Source organism: Amphibalanus amphitrite, unplaced genomic scaffold, assembly GCF_019059575.1.
Source record: "Amphibalanus amphitrite isolate SeventyFive unplaced genomic scaffold, NRLGWU_Aamphi_draft 000167F_arrow, whole genome shotgun sequence".
In the NCBI taxonomy this organism is placed as follows: domain Eukaryota; kingdom Metazoa; phylum Arthropoda; class Thecostraca; order Balanomorpha; family Balanidae; genus Amphibalanus; species Amphibalanus amphitrite.
This window is the reverse complement of record NW_024881662.1, coordinates 771,361-790,365: the sequence shown is the minus strand read 5'-3', so window position 1 is coordinate 790,365 and position 19,005 is coordinate 771,361. Positions and strand designations below refer to the sequence as shown.

General features: G+C 48.0%; 1 protein-coding gene across 1 annotated transcript in view; it reads left to right on the top strand.

Moving 5' to 3' along the window:
- The window catches only part of LOC122383571 (active breakpoint cluster region-related protein-like), a 76,208-nt gene that overhangs the window by 48,859 nt on the left and 8,344 nt on the right, over window positions 1–19,005 (top strand). The window contains exons 3-7 of the mRNA XM_043370121.1: window positions 3,886–3,971; window positions 11,690–11,785; window positions 14,177–14,362; window positions 17,933–18,139; window positions 18,704–18,823. Coding sequence (XP_043226056.1) covers window positions 3,886–3,971; window positions 11,690–11,785; window positions 14,177–14,362; window positions 17,933–18,139; window positions 18,704–18,823 — 695 coding nt within the window. The remainder of the gene's footprint in view (window positions 1–3,885; window positions 3,972–11,689; window positions 11,786–14,176; window positions 14,363–17,932; window positions 18,140–18,703; window positions 18,824–19,005) is intronic.

Genomic DNA, 19,005 nt, shown 5'->3' with positions numbered 1-19,005 from the left:
ATATGGAATTTCAAACTTGCAGTTTTCGGATTCTAAGGGGCTAGTGCATTGGTATGCCCCCTTAGAATTTGTGACGTCAGCGGAGATCTAACGATTTTTAAATCTTTTACTAAAACGTTTGGTAGCACGCGGTGGTATATGCTGCTTTGCGCGCAACAAATGCCGCACTTTCAAATAAAGTCGCTAGGAACAGCGGAGATCCCAAAAAGTAAACAAAAGTAAAAGTCTAATATCTTGAAAACCGGTGAATATTTTTCGATGAAATTTGGTAGATATTCGTTTTCGCTCTTTCTGAACCGAGCGACATCACTTTCGTGCCAATTCATTAACTTTTTTGAAGGTGGGAGGGTCCCTTTAAGTAATGGCCGGTCAGGATGACGAAAGTCTCGCAGAACATCGCTGTTCAGACCGCTAGCAGCCATCGGAGCGATCTGAACCGGCGCTGGTCTGTATAGATTCAGGACCGGCGGAGGTGATCTATCATCGTAATGACAGGAATCTTACCGGGTCCATCACGACACCGTCGACCGCGGGCAGTGCAGTCTAGCCTAACCGTTATAAATGTTTGATCGGGTCGAGCCCGTGCGTGGATTCCTTGAACGTGATACCCGATCAGCCGGTCTTGATGCCCAAGTTACGCGTATCTATAGAAACTGGTGAGCCTGCTGATGATGCTGATTCTAATCACCTCAACTTGCTAATGTCTTAGCCTGAGCTGGTCCCGCTGGCATCACGTCATGGCGTGACTGCTGTCTACCGTTCCCCTTCCAGTCCCCTGTGCGCTGCACGTGTCGTCTGCGGGTCCCAGGCGATCAGACCCACCCTGCATTGTTCCTTAGCTCCCATCATCGACCGCGCCGTACCCCGCACCCCGCTCTAATCATCACCCCGCATCCCGCTCAACTGAACTGGTCGGGAGGGGATGTGTGCGACCCTGTGCCCCATCTCCCGTAATCAGACTCGTGAGGCCCGTCCGCGCTACTCTCCCGAGAGGAGCTGCTGCCGGTGGAAAGGGGAGTGCAGATTGTCTATCTCGGGTGGAAGTCGTTTGCTCTGAATGTTGGCGTTTACGATGTTGCCCTGGCGGCGCGCGGGCACCACGCGGCGCGGTTCATTGTAACTCTTTGTGGGGGCCGCCCCGCGCCGTGCTCCCCGCTGTAGCGTCATCTCCGCGGTCGGGATGGCCGAGTCACGTACGCCGGGCACGCCCACCTCTGCCGGGCAGGGCTGCCGATCGTCGACCCGTGGATAGACCTCTGGTATCGAAGGTCTCGCCAAGGTCAGAGCGAGCGCGACGAATCGTCGACAGCGCCGTACCCCGTATTCAGCCGGTGATTACGTGCGCTTTGATTTAGCGGCGGCGTCTCTCCGATCTACCCCGGGAGCCCCGGTGCCAGTTAACTCGCTGATGACTCGCAGAATAGCGGTGTGGGGGAGCATAAGCGTAGGAACCATGGGTGCAAGGGTGCAGCTGCACCCACAATATTTATCCAGTGGGTGCAGACAATGTATTCTGCACCCACAATAATCTGAACCAAAAACCCCTTTTTCATCAACACTACTTCCCATGCAGCACGGCAAATTCAGGATATGTTGCCTACTATCCATCTTTCGAAGCATTTGCTACTGTGATCAGTGATGGTCTTCAAAATTTACATTTGTGCTGAAAAAAGGGAAATGGAGCATGTGATTGAACACATACCGAACCGATGACCCACTGTCAAAAATGTTAGCCCGATATCTTCGAAAATGGCTAAGTTGGCCGCTTTTACTTTTTGCGGTAGTCAATATTGACAATATAAGCCCTCGAATGTGTGCAGCGTTTTCCAGCTTCTAATGTGTAGGGGGAGGGGGAGGGGGGTCGGTCGGACCCCCTGCCGTTCGGCCCCTGATCGAGCTAGAGCTTCGCGGAAAAAACGAGTGTGTTGCCCGTGACGAGAGGAAGCCGATGATACCCAATTTTAAGGTCCTACTTCATTGGTTGACCTTCCAGGTCAGGTCAATATTCCAAAAGTCGGGAAAATCGGGACCTGCTAGAACTGCGTAAAGTGAAGCTGTTATCGGGTTTTTCGGGGTGCTGATCACAAATATCTGATGTTAGTTTTGATCACAGATGATTTCTTCATGCATTTAGGCCAGATCGGGTCAGGTCAGGTCAGGTCAACCATTAGGCGTCCTACCGGCTATCCATAGTAGGTGTCAACTACCACTGACGGCGTCGTAGCACGTCACGAAAGCACTAAAACTACTTCGTAAACGTTCAAATGGATGCTAAATTTGAAATCAGCCCTATAAACTACCCTAGAAACATGTGAAACTCGAAAAAGTGAACCGATGTCATCAAAGGTCAATGACCTGACCTGACCTTCAGGTTATCTTCACACCCACCGTGATGCATGGGAAGAACATCATTTCACATGTTTGGACGTCTACAATCACAAAAAGACTGGAAACGCGCGGATAATGTGAGCTGACATACGCCAAATCGCGATTCCTGCCGAACATGGTCTCGAGAATCAGGTCACAGGTCAAAGGTCTTTTGGGCCAGGGTCATGAAATTTTTAGAGTAGGTGTAAAACTGATCAACTCGAGGGTACTAAAAGTTTCGTCGCGATCGGCCGCTTTTTGCGCGAGTTATTTGCGAACAACCATGGGGGGGGGGTTCATCCGACCCCCCTACACATGCGAGGGTCAATTCTTCCAAATGCACTTATCGGTTGGTACCTAAACCTTTTCGACATGGTACACCCTCAAGCTCGTAACGAGCCTTCGCTCGGGTGTCGCCCCCCCCCCCCCCCCGCTTCACCGGCCATGGCTGGATTTCTGCACCCATGCACCCACAATGTTCCAGCCGTTCCTACGCCCATGTGGAGGAGGGTGAGTCGGGTACTCCTCAATCTTACCTTCCGCCCGACGACCGTTTGCCCAGAGTGCTGAACCTTGTCCCTGAATGTCGGGGTTGTAATACACCCATGTCTTCCAAATCAAGAGAAGATGTGCAAGCGATACAGGGCCGTCAGTGCACGCAGCTGGACACGTGAAAAGCGCGGCGTGACCCGTGGCTCGGGTCAGCCGAGGCAGGGATGCTCTAAATGCACCGTCAATGAGGACTGAATGCGGGTCGCATACGGAATGAGTCGAGTTTGCCGACACGACCGCGTCCAAGCGGTGCGCGGTGGGCCAGCTGGTCGGCCGGTACCCAATACCAGTCCGGTGACCTTGTTTAGTTTGTTTGCCAGTCGGAGAGAGAGGTCTTTCTGCCGGACGTATCCTAATGCTGTCCTCTCTGCTTTGCATTTGTCTTTGGGAACGGCGAGCAGCCAATGATAATTCTGTTCTCTACAGAATCAATAAATTCGGTAGACTGTTGGGTACCTCCAAGGGACACAGCTTCCTTTTTACGGGCACTAGCCTAGACTCTGCTCGGTCCCGGGACAGCTGTGCTCCGTTATGTCTTCATTTAGGAGTTACGACCCCGTTTTACCCCATGACCTGTCGTTTTTAGTGCCGCGCTGGTGACCTTGTTCTGGGGACAGGCTAGTCGGACGGTCTGACTGTCCAGCGATCGTTACGTCTGAAAATGACTGGAACAAAACTCGGTGGCCCCTCAAGCTGTCAAATAGTGTGTGAAATACTTGGATTGATGTGAGAGTTGTGTATGGGAATTTCGTGACGGGCTTGGAAGCTTGTAATTCCTGCCGGTCAGAAAACTTACACATCATACAGGTCGTATTCCCTTAGCCTAGCGGCCGTCTGGATATTTAGCTGTGTCGTTATACGAGCTTTTAGACTGGTTTGTTTGGGCTGTGACCTGTCGCTGAGTCGCTAATTTTTGTCTTCCTGTGTCCGTTATACTGACCCAGTTTCTCCTCTCTGTGTTTCCAGGTGTTTATAGGAGCCCGTCGGACAGTCCCTCTGCGCCGCCGCTACCGTCGCCGTCACGGCGAGAGTCGAACGTCGGTCAGGGACAGGTGAGAATGCGCCGACGTCGGAAGCATTGTCACGGATCACGGATCACGGTCACGGACCACATGGTTAGGTGTTATATATCATTGGTCACAGGAGACGTTCATGGATCAAACTCCCGCCCTGGGTCACAAATCACGAATTATAGTCCTGGGTCCTGGGTCACGTGTCACGCTTATGGAACAGAAATCACGGCTCACGAATTATGGATTACGAGTCACGGATCTCTGTTTCGCATGGTTTGGCTCCTCCCAGACGGGTAGAATCCCATGGCGCAGCGCTACGACCGCCCCAAGCCGCTCTGCAGTGACATTTGAGTCGCAGTGGTGCAGTGCGGCGCTAGAGCTGACACTCGGTCAATGTGAGACTACTGCGGGCCGAGGCGGGCGGGGTCGTCCGCGCGGCAGCAGCGGCGGGGTCACTGGCCCCGTGAGCGGCCGGCGAGCGACTCAGAGCCGTCAGTGCCGGCGGGCGACGTCGCCAGAGCTGACGTCGTGTCCAGAGATAGCATCAGACCGACTGGACGCCCAGTGAAGTTATTCAGTCCGCCTGCAACACTGTGCACTGTTCAGCTTCATAATAACAGCGATAAATAGGGTCGCTACCCAAAACAATGTCTTACCTGCTCGCCGGATAGGATTTCAGGAAAAATACTTATCTCCCATAATATTTCCCCTTTTTGTCACCCGCTGTGCTCAACTCCAAGCGACCAACACACTAAACCGGACCAACCCCCTCCCACCTCTCCCGCCCCACCCCCACTCACCCCGCGGTCGGCCTCATGAGATAGCTGCTATTGTCGGTCAGTGAGGGCCTGTCAGACGGGTTGTCCTCCTGGAGTCGTGTCTGGGCACCTGGTGGTGCAGCCGGACCAGCCCGTCAAGGTGCACCGAGGCGCGGGCGGGACACTCGAGCTGGTGATGGTGTCCGCATCGGATCCGATGAGTTTACTGGCGAAGGTGAAATCTGATTCTTATTAAATATGAACATTTTTTAGGCGAAAAGTAGCTATGCTAATTACTCTTTCGGTACGAAATAATGATTTTTCTTTAATTGCGCACTCCCATATTATCGCACATGGGCTGATCTAACCACTCTGCACGTTTAGCAACAACCGGTAATCGACGCTTCCATTCGGGGAACCCTTATAAGCATGACCAATATTTGAACAGCGATATGCGCGGATTACGTAGAACTGCGTCCGGTGACGTTGTCCCTATTGACAATGCATGGTTATCAGCGGATACTCGACTAGACTTTGTCACACTGACGCGGGTTACAGCCGACCCTGGGGCCACCCCATCACCCATGTGTGCTTTCACGGGAGAGCTGGGCCGAAATGAAATCGACCACAAACAGGCGGGCTTCCCCGGCAGTCTTTGGTCGGGTGGCGTTCGTTTAGCTGCGGTTAATCGTGGGTATCGCGTGTCCTGCTGTCCCATTTCAAAATCACAATTAAAGGGACAGTATCACCATTTTGATGAAATTTGACATTGCATAGGCCCCACCTTTCTGGTCCGGGAACTGAAGACCGATCATCGAAGCTCCACACCGTTATCCCACTATCGCCGCTCAAAGTACGAAAGGTGTACCACACTTTGAATCGTGCTTCACTATCTTCACTGTTTAAATGTTTGCGCCGTTTTGAATTGACCGCCAGTAATAAAACTTTTACCCTGGTCATTTCATCAAATTTTATAAAGCCAAAACGTTTTTCGCACTTATTCATCACCGTTAAATTCATTAAATAGTCGTAGGCAATTTCCGCTGTTTCCTTCGGATTCTAGCGGCTCAACAAAGGAATTCCTCTAGCTTGAATCACAATCTCCCTCCAATGTATGACGTTTATCACGTGATTGTCACGTGATATTTTCTCCCATTGTCAATTGTCACGTCCAATTGTCACTCCCTCCAATTGTCACGTAATATTTTTATAGGCAATACTTAAGGCTACCTCTCCCTAAGGACAACTCAATCAGAACTTGAACTTGAACTTGACGGTTTTGAGGAATTGCCTTTGCAACGGCTCCTCCTTTTCTTTTTAAACTTTAACTTAAACTATCGCGCTATGAGTTGGTACGGGGTGCTTAACAAGTATTGAGCTCTTTTTGCCTTTTAGTTCTTAGGGTCCACATGCTGTACAAAATCTGTTTCTTTTCTTCCATATTCCTTCTTTCCTTATCAAATAGAAATCTCATTATAACTTCTTCTTTTTGTCTTCCAAGTATGGCTGTTGTAATTCACGATGCTTCACCCTAACTTCATTTAATATTGGACATTCTAGTAAGAAATGATTAATATCTTCATTTTCCGCTTCACACAAGGCACAGTTCGTTCTTTCTTTTGTAAACTTCTTCCTTGCGTTCAGAGGGAGAGTATCCGTCCTCGCTTGAAAGAGGATTCTTGATTGCGGGGTGTTGTCATAAACATCATCCTCTTTTATCTTCAGCTTCCATCTCTTGTATACCTTCAAACTTGTTTTAGTCTCTACTTCCTCTTTCCATCTTTTATCGTCCCAACTAATCATCTTCTTATTTAGTTCTTCTTTCTTCATGTTTCTAAGGTCGCCTTGGTTTAGATTTAGGGTTTCTAAGTGTGTGATAATCATCCTCGCCCATTTCGTACCCTTTTCTTCCAATTGAGTTTCTATCACTTCCTTCAATAGTTGGTTATTTCCTTGTAGAGTGCTTCTTACATACTGTAGATGTCCTTTGATTACTCTTGTTTTCATCGCCGAAGCTCCAATTTCACCTCGGAGGGCACAGTTGGCTGTGTATTTCGGTGCACCAAGTATCTGCCGATATACTCCGTTTTCTATAACTTCCAGCTTCTTGACCTCTTCTTCTGTTACGTGGAATATATTGACACCATATAATATGGATGGCAGAGCAAGGCTCTTCCAGAAAGTTTTCCCTATCAGCAGTTTGTTGCAGCTTCTTGCGACCACCCCATACGTCATATTTGCCATTCTTTGAGCTTTTTGTATCATCTGCCTTTTCTGCTCTTTGAACATATTCCTCTGATTTCCGATCTTCACACCAAGATACTTCAACTTGTCTGCCGTGGGTATTCCTTCTACTTCCTCCGGCTGTTCTTTACAGTTAAATATCAATACAGCACTTTTGTCTTTGTTTATATCTAGACCACACTTCTTACTCACTTCATTTAAAACTTTTATCAGTAGCTGTGTTTCTTGCAGTGAAGCTGCCAGTATCAATCCATCATCCGCAAAGAACAGTATTGGAATGTAAAACTTCTCGTTTCTGAAACCAAGAGTTGTCTTTTGTATTTCTCTGGTGATTATATATGTGACAATCTTGAATAAGGCTGTGGAGCCGGTACACCCTTGTCGGATTCCGCTTGTCACGTCCAACTTTTCTGTTGTGTCATCATTCAAGCTGATAAGTGTTGAGTCGCCTTGGTAAATATCTGCTACGGCATCGATAACTTTAGGATGAATCTTATATGTCATCAAAGCACTTATCATCTCACTTCTTTTCACTGAATCGAATGCTTTTCTGTAATCGATAGATGTAACATAGAGTGGAGTCTTTCTTTTGTAGCTTTCTTCTACACAATAGTTCAGTATGAAGAGGTTGTCTTCAATCTTTCCCCCTTTCGTGAATCCAGCTTGGGTTTCAATTACAGCATCATTTTCTCTCAAGTGTTCTTCAATTTCATTCTTCATCAGGGTCATGAACATTTTGTACGCTACATTTGTAAGTGCTATGGGCCTTAAATCCTTCGCTGTTGGGCGTGGCACCTTCTTTATCATTCTTGTCTTTGATGTCTTCCAATCACTCATTTTCCTGTTTTCTCCCACTTCTCTCTTCAGACAGCTTGTTAGTATCTTCACTCCATTCCTTGTTTTAAGGAGTGCTTTGTACATCTCTGTTTTCAGTCCATCTGGGCCTGCTGATGTCTTGCCTTTCATGTTTTGCACACATCTCTGAACTTTTTCTTCACTTATGATTGGTTCAGTCATTGGCTCCAGGCCTCTGGTAGCAGTTTGGGCCATCTCTTCATGATCTTGTAGTGGTCTTCTGACATTGCTAGATTGCTCCTCATTCTCTAATGCTCTGATATATTCATTTTTGCTTTCTTCATTCCATATCTGACTTGTATCATTTGCATGCTTTTGGTATACAGTCTTCCAATATCTTATAAGTTCTTCCTTTTCTGCTTCTTTCCCCAGCTTTTGTCCATCTGAGGTGAACAGGTTTGTTTCCTCATTCTTTTTTAAATCCCTTCTCCTTAGGCTATCAATGTTCTTCCATAGAGCTTTGCTTTTGTTTGTGCTGCATTTTATTTCATTGGTTATCTTCTTCTCATGTATACCCATCTGCTCCTTGATCAGGGATTGTACATGTCTTTTCTGTTTCAGATACACTATTTCCAATGCCTCGACTTCTTCCTGAGATTGGGCATTTCGCTTTTTCCTGTTTATTTCTTTTCTTTTCTTGATTTCTTTTTTTTATTTCTTTTGTTATCCATGGAGGTTCTTTCACTTGTACTTGTGAGTTCAGAACTCTCCTTATATATCTGGCTTTTAGCTTGTCTTCTGCAGTATTTTGCATAGTTCTATTTAACATCTCCATTGTTTGCATCTCTTCATCTTGTACCCTTCTGCATACTTCCTCTGCAAACTCTTTCAGTGCCTCTTCATCAGTCTTGTAGTATTCTACTGTCTTTTCTTTCCCCTGGGAGAAATTGAGATTCTTACCATCTGGTAGCCTCATGCTCACAGTGATCATATTGTGATCTGAGAGATCAAACTTTTCTCTGTCTTCATCTATGTTCATTTCTTCAAACCATTTGTAACATTTATCATTTACTATTACAAAATCAATCACACTTTGCTGTTCTTTTCTCTGCCATGTTATCTGTCCCTTGCATCTTTCATCCATGTTTAGTAAAATTAGTGCATGATCATTCATCCATTCAAGAACTGTTTTTCCATTGTCATCTTCTTTTTGCTTTCCCAGTCCACTAATGTGTCCGTTGAAGTCACCTAGTATCATAAGTGCTTCCTGCTCTTCTCTGGTTTTCATAATTATTTTCTCCACTTCCTTTTTCATTCTGTCATTTCGTACTTTATCTTCGTGTTTGCTAACAACAGAGAAATAAACTATCACTATATACATTGTTTCTCTAGCTATATCCACCTTTGCACAGAGAATATCACTGCTTGTAGTTTGTACCTTCGTTACATTGAAGAGATCTTTGGATTTGTACATAAGGAGCAAACCGCCTCCTTTCTTGTCTTTCATGTCTCGCATACTATCAACTTTATTTATGCCCTTTGATAATTGGACTTTTTCATATTTTTGTTGAGTTTCCGTAAGGCATATGAAATCACAGTCTGTTTGTAGGAGCTGTTCTAGCTCTATCACCTTTGGTTTTGTTAAACCTTGCACATTGACTAAATTTATAATGATCCTTTTCACATCTCTATCTTCTTACTCTTTTGATCTATCTGTTTTTTTTTATCTATCAGAAGAACGACCGCGTAAGCGTAGCGTCAATAATGTATTATCTGCGCCAGTTCTGTAGTAATTTTGCATGCTTCCAAACTGGCGGCCATGCTTGTATAGTGGTGGTTCGCTCATGAAAATGAATCATGAAAATGAAATGTGGTTGCAATATTTTTCACCGAGTTCGGTCCTCAAACTATGTTTTTCTGATTTAGAAAAATAAGAAATGCTAGTAAAAAAAAATCAGCTCCATACATGGATTTTTTTTCGATGATACTGTCCCTTTAAGTTACCTGGAAGATGCAACTTGCCTATGCGATACAGATTCATTGGAATTTGTTGTTTTAAATATGTCTGAACGTTCAGTCTTCAACTACCATGGTTTAGCTTCGTTTACTTTAACTTAAATATTATCGTATCTTTCAAGGATGAACGTTGAATGCTGGCACGGCACATGTCGCGCGCCGAGTCGCCAACCACTGTGGTATCTCGGGCTTTTCCGATTTTCGTCACTAGATGTCACTACGAACAAACGCCTGGATGTATGCTGTACCGCAAGACGCTCGATTACCTTGTGCGCTTGTATTGATGATATAGGATATTGATTGCGGTACATGAAACCTTGAAAAGTGCTTACTAAAGACTAGAGAAAAGAACTCGAGTAGAAATAATGTGTGACTGCGTGATTTTACGGGTAAAGTGCTGGGCTTGAGGTTATTTAAATCTACAGAAAGCGTTTCTATTCAGTTCATAAATGGCTTCGTTGATAACCCATTTTAGGGAATATCCGAGAGTTTTGTGGCTTAGCATGTTGATTGTTAATGGAATGAAATATCAGAATGTTATTTGTTTTTTATCATAGGCGAAAGCTCATTCCCAGTATAAACGCCAGATGGTAATCATTAGACTGTCAACGTTTCTATGCATAAAATAGGCACATATGTGCTACCAGCTGCGTTCCAGTGGACCTTTCATCGGCCTATTTCGCTTCTTGCGCGGCAACTTCAGTGAAAGGAGGGATTATCTTTTAGCTTTGAGCAGAGGATTGTGACATTGATTTGCATATTGGTTCGGTCTAAAAGTGAGCGGTGTTAAATCCATAGGTCAGTAAGTACGTAACCTTGAGTGTAACAAAAGGTGTGCTATTTTAATATTATTTCGCTGCATAAATGGGCTCGTGTTCCAAATGACTGTAGCGAAATATACCATTTTCTAAGGTTATCAGTTATTAAGTTCACGGCAGCATCCGTTTTTAGTTTTGTGATTGAGCTTTGCTACTCAGGAAAGTCAGGACTGGGGCCCGGCACGTGCCTCCCCTTCCCCCACACACAAACATCCACCTTTATCACTATTCGTCCCCCAGTGAGACCTTCTCACCCATTCCGTGCACGACCCAGTGCACTCCGGCCGATCACCGTCGAGTGCCTGAGTGCACAGCGCACGGCGCACGCACAGTCAAACCGTGCACAGTACAGTTAGACCGGTACCTAGTTATAAAACCGGCCGGCACGGCGGCGACCTAGCCGCGCAGCTTCCGGCTTACCCACGCGCGGCGGTGCGTCGTTTGATCTCTCCGGGTAGGGGCGTCACTCCGGGGGGAGGGGGAGTGTGCTCAGAGCTGAGTTTGCAGTCAGAAGAGTGCTGATCTGAGGGGTGAGTCACTGAATCGACCGCCTCGGGTCGCAGCAGAGAGGCTCCGGTTCTGGGCCCCTGCCTTTGTGGCGGCCGCAAATCTGTGACTTCCCGACCACTCCTGAAGCTTAGCTCTGCTTAGTGATGTGGCTAAACCGACTATTGTTTTGTGAGAATAAAATTAATCACTGGACTGCTCTGAGGAGGCTTGAAAGTAGAAGTGAACTGTTGGTAATGTTTCTACTTGCCTCCGGCGCGAAACCAGCTTCATAACATTTTCCCAGTGCATTTACTTCATACATTGTGAAGTGCATTCTCACATATCTTTGCCTCTTATCACCTGTAACAAAGGTCGGACTAATCACATTGGTCACATTGTTGTTGGGCCCAAATGAATTGTTCTGCCTCACCAGCCGTGAAATGGCGGCTGCTCCGATGATTGCCTCACTGTCGGCACGCATGTTTCGTAATAAATGCCTCGGCCACGCCCTCTCCCTGCTGACCTGATTACCCTTTCTCCTTCCCCTCGTACCTATGAGTCGTGCGCGTCAGTAATAACTCCCGATGACGTCACTGTAGTGCCCAGGCGATGACGTCACTGTACGTTATGTTTGCAGTCGGAGAGTCAGAGGATCAGCACGTACAGGCGGGTGGTGAAGAACGTGCTGGACTCGGAAACCATGTACGTCGAGTGCCTCAACGTCACAACGCAGGTAAGACCTCAACATATCCCTCAGAGCTGGGTCTGGATAAAAAAGGTCAGTATTTGATGTTGCGAAGTACCTTTGCACTGTACCAAGGCGTAATATGGGGCGTTCCACGACAAATCGACAAGTGCCCTGCACCCTCATATTTTATTTTTTGCTTAAAATTGGTCTAATGGGTTGTGATGGGCGGGGAAGCCAGCTGTGGCAAGGATTTTTGTCTTCGAACAACGGTTTCCGAGATATAGCCTCGGGCAATTCTTGGAGTTTGCGCTGCAGCCCTATGTTTGGCGGCCTATAACTCAGAAACTATTAGTTTTTTCATGATAAAACTTCATGTGGCTCAGCTCACAATCAACCAACAAACATTTTGGCTATCTCGGATTTTCAATTTTTGAAAATTTTGATCACGTGACCTTTTGTCCTATTTTTCAAAGAGTGACCTTGATATTTTCCCCACTGAAAGTTGCAATTTTGTCTGATGACGATTAAAGCCTTATCAATTGTCATTCATATGCGATAATAAAAAAAGTGGTTATCGCCCTGCGTTGACCTCAGGTCAGGTCATTTTTATGACCTGTCCATTATTACGAGCGGGAGCGACAGCAAGATCTCGAGAATAAAGCAAGATAGCGACAAGCGGTAAACGGTAAAGGGTACACACGGATAAGGTCTATAACTTTTACTGAGGTCATTTTCAGGTCAGGTCAAAGATGACGTCACAGGAGCTATAAGGAAGTCAAAATAGCGGCACTATACATATATATGAAGCTTTTCTCGAGTAACTTTCAAGGTATCCCAGCTAGGAACAAACTAATAGCACCATCGTGATCCTCTCGTCGATCCGCATCGAAACATATGTATGTTGACCACGAAAGGTCGAAAGGTCAAAAGTTGACCCTAGGTCACGTGATCTAAGGTCAACTTTTGACCTTTCGACCTTTTGAGGTCAACATACATATGTTTCGATGCGGATCGACGAGAGGATCACGATGGTGCTATTAGTTTGTTCCTAGCTGGGATACCTGGAAAGTTATTCGAGAAAAACTTCATATATATGTATAGTGCCGCTATTTTGACTTCCTTTTAGCTCCTGTGACGTCATCTTTGACCTGACCTGAAAATGACCTCAGTAAAAATTATAGACCTTATCCGTGTGTACCCTTTACCGTTTACCGCTTGTCGCTATCTTGCTTTATTCTCGAGATCTCGCTGTCGCTCCAGCTCGTAATAATGGACAGGTCATAAAAATGACCTGACCTGAGGTCAATGCAGGGCGATAACCACTTTTTTTATTATCGCATATGAATGACAATCGATAAGGCTTTAATCGTCATCAGACAAAATTGCAACATTCAGTGGGGAAAATATCAAGGTCACTCTTCGAAAAATAGGACAAAAGGTCACGTGATCAACATTTTCAAAAATTGAAAATCCGAGATAGCCAAAATGTTTGTTGGTTGATTGTGAGTTGAACCATATAAAGTTTTTATCGTAAAAAACCAATAGTTTCTGAGTTATAGGCCGCCAAACATAGGGCTGCAGCGCGAACTCCAGGAATTGCCCGAGGCTATATCTCGGAAACTGTTGTTCGAAGAAAAAAATCCTTGCCACAGCTGGCTTCCCCGCCCATCACAACCCCTTACACCAGTTTTCAACGAATAATAAAATATGAGGGTGCAAATTTAATTTTTTATTTGTCGATTTGTCGTGGAACGCCCCATATGCGGGTATGTTTACTATGTCAAATAGTTTGTGCAAATTTAACGGTATTAGTTTTTTTAAATACTTTACATGATACATAGTATAGTTATAAAATTGGTAATAATATAATACTTGATTATAATAGTTTCATATTTTTTTGTCATATACTTGCTATAAATGGTCTCACAATCGATTCGAAGTACCAGTACTTGCCGCTTATACCCTGATATTTGAAGACAAACGTCATATTCGAAGGTGCCCAATGACCATTGCCCATTGCCCATTGCCGATGTCAATGTGATTCCCAGGCCATGAACACTTTCCCTTGCAATGTCGCACTCGCCGGCGTCATATGATCGTTGCGTGCAGATTACCTCGACACCGTTACGCCGTAGATTGGTCGGTGATATCATAATGACTTCCCATTCTGCTGTGATTACGTCCTAAGATATCCGCTTTTTTATCGGTTACGATGCAAGCAGGGCAGCGTTTTTCACTCCGGATCCTCAATTCAGACTTGATTTTTCCTGGTCGATCTCAAAGTGTGTTATTGTGTCTAGCCTTCCCATTACCGACATATCCGCGTAATTTTCAGTGTTTTGTTTTATCATAACCTTCAGCACTAAGCAGTTAATCCAACTGATGGGCGACATGCTGGGATTACCGTTCTGACCCTTAACCGTGTCCTGTCCGCAGTATATGAAGGTGCTGAATGCGACGATTGGCACATCGCGGCCGGTCATATCCCAGGACGACTTCAACTCCATCTTCTTCAAGATCCCCGAGCTGTACAAACTCCATTCGGACTTCCTGGATGGTCTCAGGGCGGCCACGACCAACTGGGACGGATACGCACCCATTGGACCACGGTTCAAACAACTGGTAAATATCGTAACGGAGAGATCAGGACGGTCCATGTGGGTAAACGGCGGGTTGCGTGATGCGGCTGTACTAAATACCAGTTAGTATTCTTGAAAGGAGAGCGATTGCAATGCATTGTGTGTGATACTTGAACGGGAGAAAGAAAGAGAAGAGAAGGGACAGAGAAAGTCGATTATTCCGAAGGACAGAAAGTGAGATACGATTATGGAAAATGGAAAGAGACAGGAGAGGAGAGGCGATTATTCCGGACTATGAGTTATTGTCGGCTTCTGCCTTTGGTTCCCTATTTAAGCCGTTCGAGTGTCATCCACGTCACTATCCGGCTCTCAGCTGGGATCGGGCGCCGCCCACTGGGCCTCGGCCTCCTCTGTAGTCGAGTGGAGACCTCTCATCACCACCCCAGACTGACGGAGAAGACTCTTTAGATCAAAGACCGTCTGTGAGCGAAGGATGGCCTTCAGTCACCGGTGGGCAGCTCTCGGCGCAGATTAAAGCCGCCCCTGAGCTTCACTGAGGAACGGATTAGAGCCGCGGCAGCTGTGTACACATCACAGCCCTGGGAAAGGAAAGGCTGTGGTGGATGAACATTCAACTCGCGGTTGGAACTGCAAGACTTGCATTTGAGAAAAAACTGTCAGCCTGATGGTCGCCTTTAATCGCCGATGGCACAATGGCGTCTGATGTTTGCTGGCGAAAATGCGGTTTGTTGTCGTGGTGATCACATCATGCTGCGACTGAGGTCCATTTGTGGAATTTAGGTTAGCTGGCATTAGTAAATGACATTCCCTTTCACATTTTGCGACAAGGTCAATTCGGAAATGTTTCGCATTTGAACGACAAAGCCATTCGGAACTCGTTCCTACGATCTAGTCCATCGTGTTCTTGGCTTTTGGTGGATTCGAGCACGTGCCACTCCCGCGCTGCCTTTTCCACAAAGGAGCACTTCTCTGTTTCCGCTCTCCTCATCTTTCTCCCGCTGAACCGAGAAATAACTTACCGACGCCGTCGACCTCGTCCATTTCTGCGTACTCGTGTCGGCTACGAACGGCCGATGTCGACCTAGCCCGAGCAGCTCAGACCATCACAGTGCCTCGACTCAGCATAGCCACTGCCCATCTCTGGCCTCGGTAGCTCGGCATGGTGAAGGACCGGTTTATCGTGCCGCCCTGTCGACCATTGGTGGCGGCGGCGGCGGCGGCGCGTGCGGGGCTGGGGTAACGAACGCGACGAGCCGCCTCGGGATCGATCTCTCCTTGTCCGCGCGCTGCGATGGAGCTGTTTGTCCCCCAGCCGAGGACAAGGGACGCTGGCCCAGTCGGATGCGTGGTGTTTGAATTGACCGCTGGGTTGAGAAATTAGAGGATACTGTGAAGAGATAAATTTCTTCAGCTGGGTTTGTTTTGGTCTGTTTGGATTTTGATATAATGGTATCAGTTGCACACACGTGTGTACTTGTTCAATTAATTGCACGGTGATCGTGGTGTGCAAACCCACCCCTCTGTGAGCATTGCAGGCTTTGTAGATCGTTCGGTTCCATATTGCCCTCCCGGACCGGCCGAGGAGAACCTCCACTGCGCTGGCGTCCGTCCAGGCCGGTCCGAGTGACCCCCTCCCGAGCCGCGCGTGCCGTCCGGTGTGGCAAAAACGGCCGGCGACACAGCGGGGGTGCGCTGGACCGCCCGCGGCGGGGGTGTGCCGAGGACTGTGTGAACGGGCCTCTGAGCGCTTTACCCCGAACCGGAGACAGGGTGAACCATCAGTGCATGGCTGGCCCTGAGGAGCGCTGCTGCGGTTTGCGCTGATTGTCAAGACGTGACTGGCATCTGAGCGACCACGAGCATGGTGCTTCAGCGAGTAACGACCCCACCATGAGCTGACTGCTAGCTGCTCGTGGAGGCCACTGTCGAGCCGCGCCGCTTGGTATTTGAGTTTAGATCGTAGTCCTTTACCGACGACTGGGTGGGCAATCAGCATATCGTCAATCGTGTGGACTTTGGTGTTGATTGCAATCTACTCACCGTAACTCAACCACTTCGACAAACCAGTCGCGGCATTCAACGCCCAAGCAATCACCGGTCAGTGATAAATGCGCATTGCGATGGACGAACATATATGTGACGGCTTGATTTGTTTATCTAGCCCCGTGTTGTCATTTCACGGCGTCTGTCACTCGGCACATCTCTCTGCACACTGGACCGTAGTTGTTTCGCAGTGTCCCCGCGGGGCGGCGCTGGCGGCTGCTTTTGATCTGGATGCGCGAAATGCCACAAAGCTGCGCTATGACAAATCGTATAGCGCCCGTTATAAACAGAGGGCGACGGGTCGTGCCGTGTGAAGGCACCGCAGCGGCCGTCTTTAGTGTCGGCGGTGCAATCTTTCCGAGAGGAGCGTTTGTGACCGCGGCACTGGTCGAAGGGGTGTTCGTGCCGCGAGTATGGCACGCTGGTGTAAACGGCCTGGTTAGCAGTCCTATACTCATATCTAGATCCATCTTAGGGATTGGAGGTCAGTCGTAACCCCAACCGCTTAATAACGGAAGTGGTGCTTACAAGATGAGACGCAATTGGAGGCAAGTACTGAAAGTATCCAGGCTAAGAGAGGAAGAAGCGGTTCCCAGGTCGAGGAAGGTCATGCGCTTGTGTTTTCGGCTGCTGGATAACTGTATGGACAAGAATGTGGTTCAGTTAGTTGGTCATATCAGTCCATCGCAACTGTATACTTTGCTCTTGGCTACACTGCGTAGTGCGTACAGCCGCCACGAATTCCTGTCTGGCATTGTCTTCCCGGGAACAATTAGATTGTTCACGGTAGCCGCAGCAATGCGTGTAAAAACTGTCCGGTGTACAGCGGGGCGGTCCAGGGGCAGGGGACCAGTGGCCATCGCTCCTCCAACTCACCCTCTGAGAACAATGGCTGCCTGACACTGAGAGGACGCTAACGACTGGTGTCGGGTACCTGGGGGCCGGCGGCCGCGCGAGCCACCCCGGTGGTCACTGAGTCACCGCTGAGTCACCGAGTCACTGGCCGGGAGTCACTGGATCCGTGAGTCACCGGCCGCTGTAGGACCGGGCCGAGTCGCCGGTCTGGCGAGGGTGACCAGAGTGGCGTGACGGTCGGGTGCAGGGACCGTGTCGCCGTGGGCACTCGGGGCCCGCGTCGCGCGGCTCAGGGGTCCGGTCGTGCTTCACTGAGTGTGTCGCCTGGCCGTGACGGTAAACGGACATGGAACAGTGAGGCGTGAGCTACAGGAAGGGGGGGGCTGACTGACATGGACTGTCACAGTCTACTGATGTGGTTAACAGTCACGGTATGCCGATATACAACTGTGACAGAGTGTGTTGTGTTTGGTTATGAAAATGCAGATTTTTCTAGTTTTCTCTTCCAAGTGTGCCGAGTGGAGTAGGTATATTCACGGCGCTGCTTGTGCATTGCTTCTGTTCTCTGCGAGTATGGCGCATGGTTGGCAATCTCTTTTCACTCGTATGTTCTTGTACTCTCATGTCCCATTTTCTCAAAACAGTGCACACCTACAACCCACCAACTCTTCTGACCCCACCGTCTCCCTTTCAGGCGGAGAACATGGGTGTGTACGGCGCCTACCTCCAAAACTACCAGCACGCACTGGAGACGGTGCGCCGGTGTTCGGCCAACAGTGCCGAGTTTGCCGAGATCACGCGCTGCATCAAACTGCGCTCGCTGCAGGGACAGACGCCCTCGCTCGAGGAGCTGTTGCACAAACCAGTGGCGCGCGTACAGCAGAATGCGCCCGTGCTACATGTGAGTAGGGAGACTGTGGGGTGCCTACATCCTGGTGTTTTAGATGTAAAGTTGATGATTTGTTGTTAGAGTTTGCTACGATTTGTGAGTGTAAATGCTTAAAAGCTGAGACTGGTTTTTGGTTCTAGTAAGGGTTAAAATACAGCAAGGCCTATAGGTTGCAATTGCTGATAGTACCGATTCACTGCCCTTATCTTCCGCATTACCTAGATCTTTTTGAATTGACCTCAAACTGCTATGACATTACACATTCACTGTAGTATTTCTGATTGCACTGGTGTGATAACTGAAGCGGAACTGATGGTCGGCATTGCAGGCACTTTCCGCCGAGTAAGGAAGCCCCGACTGCTATCACTAATGTCCTGCCGGTTGAGAGGCCTCCTGCTCAGGATGATAAACTGCCTCACGGTACCCGACTTTTGAGTGCTATCGTATCATTATAGTGGGTCTGAGTCGTGCGGAGCGCTCGTTAAGAGCCGTCACCGGCGGCACGACGGGAGATCAGGGCATGGTTCGGCTGCAGCGCGGCGTTATTAATGTCTCCGTGGCCTTGTGTCGTTGCAGGATTTGCTCAAATACCTGCCGCCCAGCCATCCGGACCACCGCACCATGGGGCTGGCGCACGCGCTCACTATGACTCAGTCGTTCATCAGCAAGTACAACGTGGCCGCCTCCAACCAGCCGGTGAGCCGGGAGATCTTCTCACTTTTTCCATAATCCATATATCGTCTGTTCCCTCCAGCTCACCAATCCGCGACGGTGCTGACCGCTGTCGCCCTGCTTAATGCTGTATCAACTCCCCGTTTTCTTACATTCCCACTTCTTTTGAGAACTGTCCTGAGATGCAATAGAAGTCTGAGGGTGCT